General features: G+C 32.7%; 1 protein-coding gene across 3 annotated transcripts; it reads right to left on the reverse strand.

Moving 5' to 3' along the window:
* Positions 1-4090: 4090 nt before the first annotated feature.
* LOC111045822 (probable nuclear transport factor 2) lies at positions 4091-12573 on the reverse strand. Of its 3 annotated transcripts, XM_022331299.2 has the most exons (6): positions 12089-12367; positions 11696-11767; positions 10956-11054; positions 9150-9255; positions 7211-7212; positions 4091-5411 (listed from the first exon to the last, which is right to left on the reverse strand). In XM_022331299.2, the coding sequence occupies exons 1-6, from the start codon at positions 12194-12196 to the stop codon at positions 5298-5300; spliced, it is 501 nt and encodes a 166-aa protein (XP_022186991.1). In that variant the 5' UTR covers positions 12197-12367; the 3' UTR covers positions 4091-5297. The 3 variants fall into 3 exon arrangements, with proteins under 3 accessions (XP_022186991.1, XP_022186990.1, XP_022186989.1); XM_022331298.2 differs by lacking the exon at positions 7211-7212 and having other exon boundaries at positions 9126-9255; positions 12089-12359; XM_022331297.2 differs by lacking the exons at positions 7211-7212; positions 9150-9255 and having other exon boundaries at positions 12089-12573.
* Between the last annotated feature and the right edge of the window lie 45 nt (positions 12574-12618).

Below are 12618 nucleotides of genomic sequence, written 5' to 3' on the forward strand. Positions count from 1 at the left end.
TGCGTGTGTAAATCGTTGATGTATATTCCCAGTTGCATTAGTGTTCTTATTTTTAAATGCGTGTGAAAATCGTTGATGTACGAGGTGTGGCTATTAAATAACAGGACTGACCCTGCTGTGGAACGAGTGCGCATGCGTCAACCAACATTGACCAACAGTTGGTTAGTTTGAGACTTCCTCTTCCGAATGCAATCAGTCTCGTCTTTATTATTATTATTATTACCATTCGTCCACTGACCACCTATAAAAGGGATATTTGGACTTGCCAATGAATATTAGTCAATAATATTGTACGAATAAGTTACATAAAACTGTATAACTAATTTTGCATCTCATAAGCTTGAAATTCATCAATCGAGTATGCACAAATATTAGTCTCTGTAAGCAACTTGGTTGAGTCATAACCTTCATTTACGTTGGTGTTGTTATTTTCTTTTGCCGGAAAAATGGTTAGCGTAAAAATAGAGCAACGAATTGTTATTAAATTTCACTTTAAACTTTGAAAATCCGCTACCAAAACCTATAATTTACTAAAAGAAATGTGAATTTTTATTGCGGAATCATGTTTTTGAATGGTTTAAGCGTTTCCAAGATGGTCGAAAAGACGTTGAAGATGATTCGCTTCCACGTCGTCCTTCAACATCAAAACCGGGCGACAATGTCGATAAATTTGCCAATTTGATTCGGTTTGGCCGTCAATTAAGTATTCGTGCAGTTGCTGAATCTGTAGGCGAACTCTCCGTGATAGAGTAAAAAAACGACCCGAAATGTGGAAGGACAAATCATGGACTTTTCACCAAGACAATGCACCAGCTTATTCCACGTTATCTGTTAAGCGGTTCCTGACCAAGTACAGCATCCCGGTGTTAGAACATCCACCTTACTCATCAGACCTAGCATCATGTGACTTTTATCTTTTCCCTAAGGTGAAATCTGCATTGAAAGGTACGAGATTTGAATCCGTAGAAGCTGTTCAAGAGAAAGCGGCAAGAGTCCTGAAAGAGTTCACAGAAGATGACTCACAGCACTGTCTCCAACAATGGAAAATTCGCATGGAGCGATGCAGGGATATGGAAGGGGTGTATATTGAAGGTGATATTAAGTAATTATGTATAAAATTAAGATAAATGTTTTTACAATATCAGTCCCGTTATTTTATAGCCACAACTCTTATACTCCTAGTTGCTTTAGTAGAATTTGGTGTTTTTGTAGGTACTAACTACTAATGCAACATACCCGATTACCCGTATAACATAATTTATAGCCCAAAGATGTGGTCTCACAACTTGATCCTTAGTTTTTTGGTGCGCGAGCGGGTGGAGGTTGAAAGAAGTCAACTGCGCATGCCTGACTGCTCTATTCCTAATTATAAAATTACGGCTTGCTACTATGGTGAGGTCCACGTTATAATGACAGTGAAGAAAGATAGGAGAAAAACGTTGCCAAGTCTCTCCATTTTGCCACTGACTGTACACAGCTGTTACTCAATTCATCCCATTAAATTTAATCTAATCATAATTATAATTTCCTTGATAAAATGATTAATTTAATGTCAAAGTAATCAAGAAATATATTTTTTCATAATTTGATTCAAAAATATTTGCTTTCATAACTGAGATCAGATTTTCATTCTTATACAAACCTGAAATGGCGGCTAATTTAAAAAGCTGTGATACAACAATCTGAATTTCAAAACAACAGAGAGTAAGTTATTTGGTAGGTATTCTATTCCAATTTCTTTTAGAAATAATAGAAAAATAGAAATCACATTTAAAAATTAGTAATTTCAATGGATTAATTCTGAAATAACTTTTCAATATTATTTATACCGGTACGAGTAGGTCTAACCTATACGTGTAGGCTAACTGAAGCATGGATGAAGTCTGGGATGGTTAGTTATCAGCTTTTAAAATGTAATTTCAGGTTTTTTAATTTGTGTTTCTCATACGGTAATGTTTAAAAATTATTTCATTGTTTCAAAAATACATTTTAGATCAATTATACGAGTTGTGTACTCAAGTATTTTGATAGAATGAAGAAACAAAATGGCGGCTGAGAATTGTTTATTCACTTTTTGTACAATCACTGTCAAAAGTAAAAATAAAATATTCTGCAAACAGACAACATTGCAAAGCGAGTGAGAGATAGTGCTATATGTTTTGTTGTATGATAGAAAAGGACAGCAACAGTATTGTCAATCGTACACTGCCATTATAATGTGGACCTCACTATAGGCTCATTGACTCAAATAGCTGGATACAACTCAGCTGCTGATCAAATTCTGTGGAAGAGGTATATTGGTCCAGGGATCGACTCGTGAGACCGCGACAACATAACACTTACTTTCATTGGTATAGTATTTGTTTATCGATCGTTATAAACATGACCCTATTAACTTGCAGTAATTGATTCATGTAAACTGTAGAAATGGTGATAAGATCTTCTTTTTTATTGAAAAAAAGAATCTAGTAGTGCTAGTGCTAGAATCAGTAGGCTACTGTTAGAGATTAAGAACGTGAAGCATAATTCAACTATTAATTGTTGCTTGAAAATACTTGATGAATTTCACTAAATTGAGATCCACTTTAAACTACTATTTTACAATATAAATTACTCCAACACTTCCCCTATCAAAAGCTGAGTGTTTTGTGAATATCTTTCATCAGTTTCAATCAAAGATCAAATTTGATTCTTGATTCAATTTTGGATTATTTCTGAATGAGATGATGATGACCATTATGAATTTAATAGGATCGTTAATTTATCATTGAAATTTTTGTACTACTGTGTGGCTTAAGGCATACTTGCCCTGACTATTTACAACGCGTATTAGTGCCCATGAAACGGCTTTTTCCGTATAGAGCATCGATATATTATTACGAGTAAATAGAATCATAATCAAAGCTCTATGGTAGAAAGGTAGAATCTACTTTATATTAACTAACTACTTGTATGTGAGAAAAGTAATGAGGCTGATTCGATAATAACCATATTTTCACCACACTGCACAGAAAGCAACTGTTTTCTAGTCCCGTAGATCTGAAATACATTGCAGACGACTCTCGTCTGACGTTAGAACAGGTTTTTTTCTGGCCTAGGCCGGAAAGAGTACCCTTTCCAGCCGCTAACATGGAACTAAGAAAGGTGATCAAAAAACTTTTCATTATTTGTGTTCATTATTCAATTATTAAAACATTTATAATAATATCATCTTATTGTAATTTGAAATAATAAAAAAGTATAAACTCAACCTCCCACATAATTGAACATCATCTTTTAGGTTAGGCTATTTAGACAAATCAGAATAAAAAATAAAAATACTTGGGCAATTTCCTGTTATTCAGATTACCTTAGATTTGCTAGAGCTATCACCTTCCACTTCTGCTTTCGGAAGTGCTTAGTAAACAACTATTCTCTCATATATATATATATATATACATATATATGTGTTTATTTTTGTGTGGCGAAAAATAGCGTTCGCACCACGGGCAAAAATGTTTTTCCGGCTCTCAATCTTTTCTAGTCAAACAAATTTCGAGCCGGAAAATCTCATTTTCTGCTCTAGGTGCGAAATATACTATTTCAAACTAAAATGTTATCGCATATTTTGGAACATGTTATAAGATCGCTGTATCCTTTTTAATCATTTTCGGGAAGAATAACTTTTGTTAATATCATATCTCATTATTTTCTGGCCTCCTATAACAAGTTCTGGCCTCAACGATAAACGCTAACTAACTGCTGGTATTATCGAATATAGTCCAACAACCTTGATCTTAGCACTTCAAAACTATGAAGAAATACACACGGTACGTCAAACCTTGGTTAAGGCTGTGCAAAGGCTAAAAATAAACTTTTTACTGGTGATATTTTTCAAAGTTTTTCAATTTGTATACTATGAAGCTATCAAAATAAAACAGTTTTTTCAGTAAAACATTTTTTTTCGATCATTACTTTTTGAGATATGAGCGCCTAAAGTTTAAATTTTTAGAGGATAGATTCTTCATGGTATTGTTGATATAGTAAAATAAAAATTTTCAATTGTTTGAAAAAATGAGGTGGGGTGAAAACTATTGAATAGACCTTGAAATGGTAGTACAATAACTGAAACAAATTTATTGAAAATGCAAATTACAGACAATCATTGTACAGAAAGATTAGTTTTCATCCATTTGAACGTTAATCAAATTATAATCGCCCGATATTCATAAGGTGTAACAATCCAAAGAGATTAAGATGACATAGTATACAAAAATAGAAATTGAAAAATAGTGAAATTTTCTTGATGCAAACATCAAAGTAATTATGTGCTTAAAAAACAAGTTATCTGGATAAATTCAAGTAACTGAATTTATAAATTTAATTATATAGTGAATGGAAAATTAGTAGAAGAAATCGTAATTAATAGAAGTTCATGTTTCAAAACATTGTTGATTCATTAATTTTTCGAACCAAGTGGGTTCGTTTTTGTTTTGTGACTTTAATATTCGCAGAAGTTATCAATATAACTATGTGATGTGTTATTGGTGCAGATTCTTTGGAATAATTAGAGTGCTCAGTTATATTCTGAGTATGAGCAAAATTAGTAAAAATACAGAAAATAAATACGCTTCAAAAGCACTGAACGATAACAAAACTATCACAATAATTTAATCATAAAATTATGGGAATCACTTGAAAATATACCTTAGTTGAGTATTCAATGCAAATACAGTTTATACAATCATATTGACAACAGCAATCCAATTTTTGAAGTATTATCACTGCATTATTATGAATCTTGAAAGTTTAAGCTTGAATCTGAACAAAGCCGATCAAATTAATCAACATGATTAATCAATTACAAGATCATTATCTTCTAATAATCAACGTATATGATATGGCAGAATGATTTTTGTGTAATTCAAAACTACAGATTCCTGAATATAACAATAAAGAAACATCTTGATTTAGGCCCGATTTGAAGGACACTAACTAAATTTAATGGACCTTGAATCGATAGGTTTAATGGTTCATTAGATTGTGTTAAATGGTCCAAATGTTCTTAAAACCGGGCCGTAGCATTTTAATTTGAAAGCAAACCGTATGAAATATTTTTCGATGTAATTGGAAACCTGAACATGACGACAAAGTAGCAAACCAACAAAAATTTCAACAGCTATTCAGTTTTAATTTGAATCAATTAATTAATAAAAATAGGCTACTATATATTAGATAAATGAGTCTTTTACTCCCGCACGCGTGCGCTCACAACACTGAAATCATTTTTGTCTTTGAAAAGTCGTAGCGATGTCGTTTCAGGCCGTGTCGTGGATACCCAGACGGAAGATGTCGTGCTGACAGTAGAAAGAATTGCCCAACGGCTTCAGCACGAAGATCTGCGAGTAAGCATGCGGAGGGTCGTCGTCCGCCTATGATACAAACAATACATCATTTAGAAAGTTATTTCAACCAATAATTTCAAATAAATTTTCAGTAAAACTTATATTTATTTAATTTTTACAAAAAAAACACAGATCGGAAGAGAAAAAATCTGGTGTGGCGCACTCACACAACCTTCCTTGCCGTTATGAAAATTGATCACCTGACGCTAGTGTTCCCGCACATCTCAAGTCTACTATTCAAAGATCTTAGCCAGCTGGTGACAGGACAATAACGCTGGAGACACACGATGTCTGCTATCTCTTCATAGTGAATGATTTAATAGAATCAACAGTTGCCAACAGTTTGCAATAAATTATTGAATAATCACATTTTCTCGAATTTCGAGCTTATTTTCAATTTTAGGTGAAAATGTTACCAAACATTAATTGTAGAGATTCTCATGCTCAATCTTTTCCACTTGATTTTTTTTGTTTAAATTGTATCTGACGCCTGATAATGGGAATCATATCACCAGTTTTGATTCAAGGCAATATCTTGAGTTTTTAGTACTGTAGACTAATTGAAATAAAATTTACTACATGAATTCAGTGCTGTCTATAATATTCCTCGTTCATCATTCAGTTGCAATGCGAGATATTCAATTAGCATTCACATATGAAACTAGAATAAAATGACGTAAATGTTAATGAAAACAAAACCATTCTTTATTATTAATATAATTGAGCTTATAATATCAAAAATGCCACTTGGGTAGATCAAACTGTTATCGATAGGAATGGAAAACAAGCTATTCTTCAGAGGAAAAAATGAAAAGATATTTTGGGAAAAATTAATAATTTGAACAAAAAACAGCAATAAAAAAACAAAGGAACGCACATGCAGATTTCTCCAGAAAAATAATATATACAGATTATTTATTTATGATTATTTTATATAAAAAAATGAAAAATGTACACTTTGCTAGAAGCAGTGAAATGTTAGGCAATTGTTTGACACGAGCGGTTCCACAGCCAGCAAGCCAACAGCATTAAGTCTAAGAAAGTGCAAAATAATTGTGAATTATTAATATATTAATATATATTAAGAGAATTTCAATAACTATGAATAAAATTTATTCTACATAGTTTACATGACACATTATTTATTTATTTTATGATTGAATGCGCAGTAGTCACCAGTTTTTGACTTGTAAACGAAATTTCAACAATTCAATGTATAATTCAACATCATTTTTACAAAGAGTTGTTTATGACGAAAAGATTGCTATTTGCTTGTTATGAAAGAAATGATACAATCATATAATTTCCGCATGTCTATACGCCATCTAGGAAGTTTGACTGAGGTATAACAAGGATATTGATTTATAACAGACATGTTTCAAACTTCAACTTTGTTCTGATACACATTTCCCCAAGGAAATATTGTTCATGTTTTCTCCCAGTTTTAGTTTTTAGAAGTCTGTAAGTTGGTCCTTATGACGTAAAAAGGGAACTGACATCAATAGTGAGGTCCACGTTATAATGGCAATATTTTATTAACAAACTTAAGTGCTGCTATCTATCATTCGACAAAGCCGTTAGCGCTATCCTTTTCTAGCTCTGCAACGTTGCTAGATCGTGTTTAACCATGTAGAAATATAATTTATTCTCAATTATGAAAATTCACAATACTTATTCATTGAAAAATATATTTTAAATATAATTGATTATTTTAAACAAGAATGGAACAGTTAATGTTCCATCAGATATTCCTGTATCAGCTATCCTCTACAGAGGGCTGTAGCAAGACAGAGAATCGGCTTCGCTGTTCTCCTATCTTTCTGCACTGCTATTATAAAGTGGACCTTACTATAGTCGCAGTCTCACAACATGATCCATGGACCGATTAACGTTCAAGCTGCAGACCATACTTTAAAGAGATGAAAATTCTCCCTCTTCCGAGTTTTTACATCCTAGAGACTGTATGTTTCCTAGATAGGAACAAGAATAAATTCAGAACTGGCGCACATTTCCACAATTATAGAACAAGGCATAGGGAAGAGTTGCGAGATGATGCACACGGGACCACCGTGTATGAGAGAGGAGTAGAGTGCTGGGATTCGACTGTACAATATTTACCAGCTAACATAAGAGAAAATACAGGACGTAAATTTAGAGTATTGATGAAGGAGCAGCTTTTGAGCATTTGTGCATACTCAATATTGATGAATTTGAAGCACATTACGAGATGAGTTAGGCTGCTCAGTATTATGTACATATTTTTATGTAATTTTGCTATCTAAAATAATTGAAATATTACTTGATTGGAATACATATCGACATATCCAAATACCCCTTCCGTGGGTAGTAAATTGGACGAATAATATCGGATGATAATAATTAATCCTTTCCACAGCATCAAGACGCTACTATGCATAGCAATATATTTATCAACCTGAGCAATGTTGCTTGATTACTGTTGGCCTATTTCAACTTCCGCCCGCCCTGAACCAGACAACTAGATATCTTCTTATAAGACTACAGATGTGAAATTATTTTGCACTTTGGTTAGGATGGGATGGTGCTTAAGACTGTTGTTCTCCCATCTTTCTCCACTGTCATTATAACGTGGACCTTATATGCAGAGTGTCCACGAGTGTATTATATTCAGACGAAAGGTGTAACTGTCGAAGACCATAGATTCAACACAAAATGACCAGTAAAAATTTCTTATAACGATCTTTCAATATTTTTGAAAGACGTCAATAACTAGGAAACTATCAGTCAAAATCTAATTCTGAGGATATGGTTGGAAAGAGGAAACAATTTCCAATAAGATTCATATAATTTGTTCCTTTGTTTGAACTTTTTATGAGCGTTCAAACTGTTTAAAATTTGGCTTTGAACTCGACGAATGTACTTTTTCCAACTTTGAGAGCTTATAAAAAGTCAAACAAAGTAACAAATTATACAAATTTTATTGGAAATGACTTCCTCTTTCCAACCATATCTTCAGAATTGGATTTTGACTGATAGTTTTCTATTTATTGACTCTTTTTTGAATATCGAGAAATCAATATTATCTCGAATACTAAGGTCGATATAAAAAGATTTTACAAGATGGGAATTAATAAATTGCATTTATTAAAATGCTAATCAATGAATAATTATCATCAAACGAAAATCCAAATTAAATGCTGTAAATCACCCCGAAGACTTCTGCTACTGCAAATATTGACAACAGGGTTTATTTATTTATTTATTCGTTGATATAATTACAAATCATATGAATATGACCGGGATAGAACAACAGGCATTGCCCAAAACTATTCTGTTCCCAAATTTTGATAAATAATGTAATGTCCGAAAAAATAGGTTATGTTCTCACTGAGGAAATTTAAAGTTCAAAGTTCTGTCCAAGAATATATATAAACTAGAAATTTTGAATTTAGAATGATTGAAATACCAAATTATAGTCAAATTTTGCACTTAATATCACCGCACTTTGAACTATGGTTAACAGCCACAGTAGCAGAAGTCTTCGGGGGTGATTTACAGCATTTAATTTGGATTTTCGTTTGATGATAATTAATTTTAAAATATATTTTTTGTTGAAAATTTCATGTAGAATCAATGTTTTGCGGCTGTTACTACACCTTTCGTGGGACGCCCTGTAGTGATCTTATTGGACTACACCTGTGAAATTATTTTGCACTTTGGTTAGGATGGGGTGGTGCTTAAGACTGATAAGAAAGTACTTGCCGGTGCCAGCAGTCGGCTAGAGACTGTTGTGCAGGGCAAGTCTGAACAAGTCGTGCTGCACATAGAAACTGGTGCCAATCGGCTTCAGAATGAACGTTTGACTGTAGGCATGCGGCGGGTCGTCGTCCGTCTAAACACCACCACAATTATTACCATCATAATAGATTAATCAATAACTCCTCTATAATTGATTCATGGAAAGAGCCGATATTAATGCCAGCTCCACACTCTCGCCAAGTCGCTTGTCAAGCGGCTCGCTGTATACATCTATCGAGTGTTTCAAAAAGAATGACCCAATTTTAAACAGTTATATTCATTTTTAAAATGGTGCACATAAACTAATCTTACATCAAATTATTCACAGAAGTATCGAGTTTATGATGATGTATTATAAGTGTTCTATGTGCCCTCATTTTGAGGCTCCGACGACCTCTAGACGATTTTATAACAGACTGTTAACAAGATGTCTGTCTTCTCGGTTTTTAGCTCCTCAATATCAAGTGCTAAGGGAGGAACATAAACAAGATCTTTAACGTTGTTTCTCTCTTAGCACTTGATATTGAGGAGCTAAAAACCAGGATAACTGATGTAGTAGCTACAGTTCGAGAAGACATCTCGCGAACAGTCTGGGATGAATTTGGCTACCGTCTAGATGTCGTCCGAGCCTCAAAAGGATACATAGAACACTTATAATACATCATCATAAACTCGATACTTCTGTGTGTAATTTAATGTAAAATTGGTTTGTGTGCACCGTTTTTTTTTTAAATAAATGAATAAATAACTGCTTAAAAATGTGTCATTCATTTTGAAACATCCGGTGTATAGTTAGATCATAGATCACTTTTACTAAAGTAATTTTTTTGAAATAAATGAATAAATAACTGCTTAAAAATGTGTCATTCATTTTGAAACACCCGGTATATAGTTAGATCATAGATCGCTGTATACATCATAAAATTTAGATAAAATTCATCTCTCCGTTCTACGGGTGTAGTGAAGCCTCAACATTTTAACCATTATGTGCTCAATATATCATGGAATGTATTCTGACACTAGAATTAAAAAATGAAGAATCTGTTCAACCATCGTTACCATGCAAGCTCAAGAAGAACTTACGCACTTCAGCAACATAGAAGACAACGTCCCTCGTACATGGGAGCTAAATTCTTCAACCAGTTACCAATTAATGTCAGAGAGGAGGAGGGTGCAGATTTCAAGAACGAGTTGAAAATACATTTAATTTCAATCAGCCCTTACTCATTTCAAGAATCTCTCAATTGAGTATTGTAAATTCTCCTTTGATTTTACCATGACACTATTTATATTGTATGAATGCAATGATGAATAAAGTACTATTTGTTTTGATTTGAAGGCGAGCGGTGGCATCCAAACACTCGCCAACATATTCAAGCACTTGGCAAGAGTGTGAAAGCGGCATTACATTAAAATTGCGGTTGTGTGCCTAAAAAGTGATCATGATTCATATTCACTTTTAATTGCTCAATTTGTTAATACCAGTTCACGAATACTTTCATTGTCAGGTACTGTAATATTCAGCAGTCTATGACAAAGATTTGATGTAGTTACTGTGATTCTAATTTTAGTTCCAATTTGTTCAGTCAGAAATTGATCAGTTGCTTATCAGAGAAATCAGAAATTCTCTTGAACTTTACTCTTCAACTAAAGAGCAAACTTTCAGTTGACATTTAAATTAATGTACATCTTTCAACTTTTGTAGATTCAATATAGTACAACAAGTCTTGTCAGACATAGAATAATTAGATAAGGTTTAAAATTATGTAAAGTCAGTTATAGAATTTTACTTACTTTTAAACGTCCCAGGACATTAATTAAGATGCCACCGTCAAACATTGGTTGTGAATCTACTGCAGTTATTACTCGATCGATTTTTTGAAAAGATAAACTCTGAAAAAACATTTAAAGTAATTAATAATCTTGTAGATGTTTACACACGTTTATCTTTTATTTAAAAACAATTGTGAATTATTAAGTTATCTAGTTATTTTATGTTAAGTCCAAAAGGCGGTCATTAGACCCCCAGGGGCACGTCAGGAAAAAAGTCTTTTGTTTTCTTCTCCCGAGCCTATGTCCCATTTCTCTTGGGTTCGGCCCTCTTAATCCTTTTCTGCCATTCTGAGCGTTGTTAAATTAATTCAGGCTCTAAATCCGTGGTTTTTATACCCTTGGAGATGGTATCTATCCAGGTTGTCGGTGGTGTACCAGGGAGTCTTCTACGTTTTTCATTCTCATAACGAGTCTGGTCATGTTTAAGGTCTTTTGTGATTTTCATTAAAATTTCAGGTGTGAAATAATAAAACTAATTTTTTGCGATAAATATCTATATTGAAAAAAAACGCCTTAATAGACAAAACCACAAATTTGATAAACCAATTTGAGAATCAAATACTCTGTTATATATTATATTGAATCACATTTGATACGGTACAAAAACAAGTCGTTTTATTCAAATACAATTAATATTTAACACAAATGTACAATCAGTTAGTTTTATCAAAGAAATATTAAATTACTATTTTAAAACTTACATTTAATTTTTCCATGATTTTCACAGCCCCTTGTAGCTGCATCCCTTCAAATGTCATAAACGACGTTTCTGCCTAAAACACAAGTATAATAGCCGATCAGAAAGATGAAGCAAACTTAGAAATAGAGAGATAATAAAACTGACAAAAACTATTAACAATTCTAGAAAATTGAGGTTAATTTAAAGTTAAAATTTAGGCGTTAATTTAGAGTTAAGCTTTAAAAATTAAAATTATTGAGATTCAACCGTCCAGTCAAGGATTGAAATAATATAACTTTGTGTAGCTGTAGCACATTGAATATAAGAGAATAAAATTTTAATTCTCTATTATCTAGTAAATCCTATAAAGTAATCACAATCAAGTTAACACAAATTTTATAAGTTACCTACTCACATTGTATAAATTTATCAATGTTGGCCTTTGGGCAGGGTCGTCGAACATAGCATAGTATTGTTGCACGAAACCCTTTCCAATAGCTTCGTATGCCGGATTTAGTGCCATTTTTGGAAAATTACCTAACAACTGTAATTGAGTTAATTACCAAAATTTACTCAAATAACTTTCTTTTGAAGGATTTTCAGAAACGCATGGCGATTCAGCCAAATTCTCTGAGAAGACTTGAAATAACGTAAAAAGGATAGAAATTGGAGGTTATAACAGTGATGCAAGATGCGACTGCACAAAGCATAATATTGTTTCCACGTAATATTATATAAATTGACTGATCTAGTTATTATGAATAATAGTTTTTTTACTCATAAAATTCAAAAATAGATGTAAACTGAAAACGAAATATTTCATTGTTATAAATTAATTTTCAAGATCAATATAAAGAGCTTCGTACCTTGTCACAACAAAAGAGGGATGACGAGTCCTCCAACATAAAATTCGATCATAGTTTAATATACTATTATTCCAAAAGC

This window comes from Nilaparvata lugens, chromosome 10, assembly GCF_014356525.2.
Source record: "Nilaparvata lugens isolate BPH chromosome 10, ASM1435652v1, whole genome shotgun sequence".
In the NCBI taxonomy this organism is placed as follows: Eukaryota; Metazoa; Arthropoda; class Insecta; order Hemiptera; family Delphacidae; genus Nilaparvata; species Nilaparvata lugens.

Excerpts from the sequence above, each read along its gene's own strand:
- LOC111045822 (XM_022331299.2), bottom strand. The coding sequence starts at position 12,196 with ATGGCACTAAATCCGGCATACGAAGCTATTGGAAAGGGTTTCGTGCAA. Across the intron at positions 11,768-12,088 it reads CATTGATAAATTTATACAAT|GCAGAAACGTCGTTTATGAC; the intron begins GTGAGTAGGTAA and ends CTTGTGTTTTAG. Across the intron at positions 9,256-10,955 it reads ATGTCCTGGGACGTTTAAAA|ACGGACGACGACCCGCCGCA; the intron begins GTAAGTAAAATT and ends GGTGGTGTTTAG.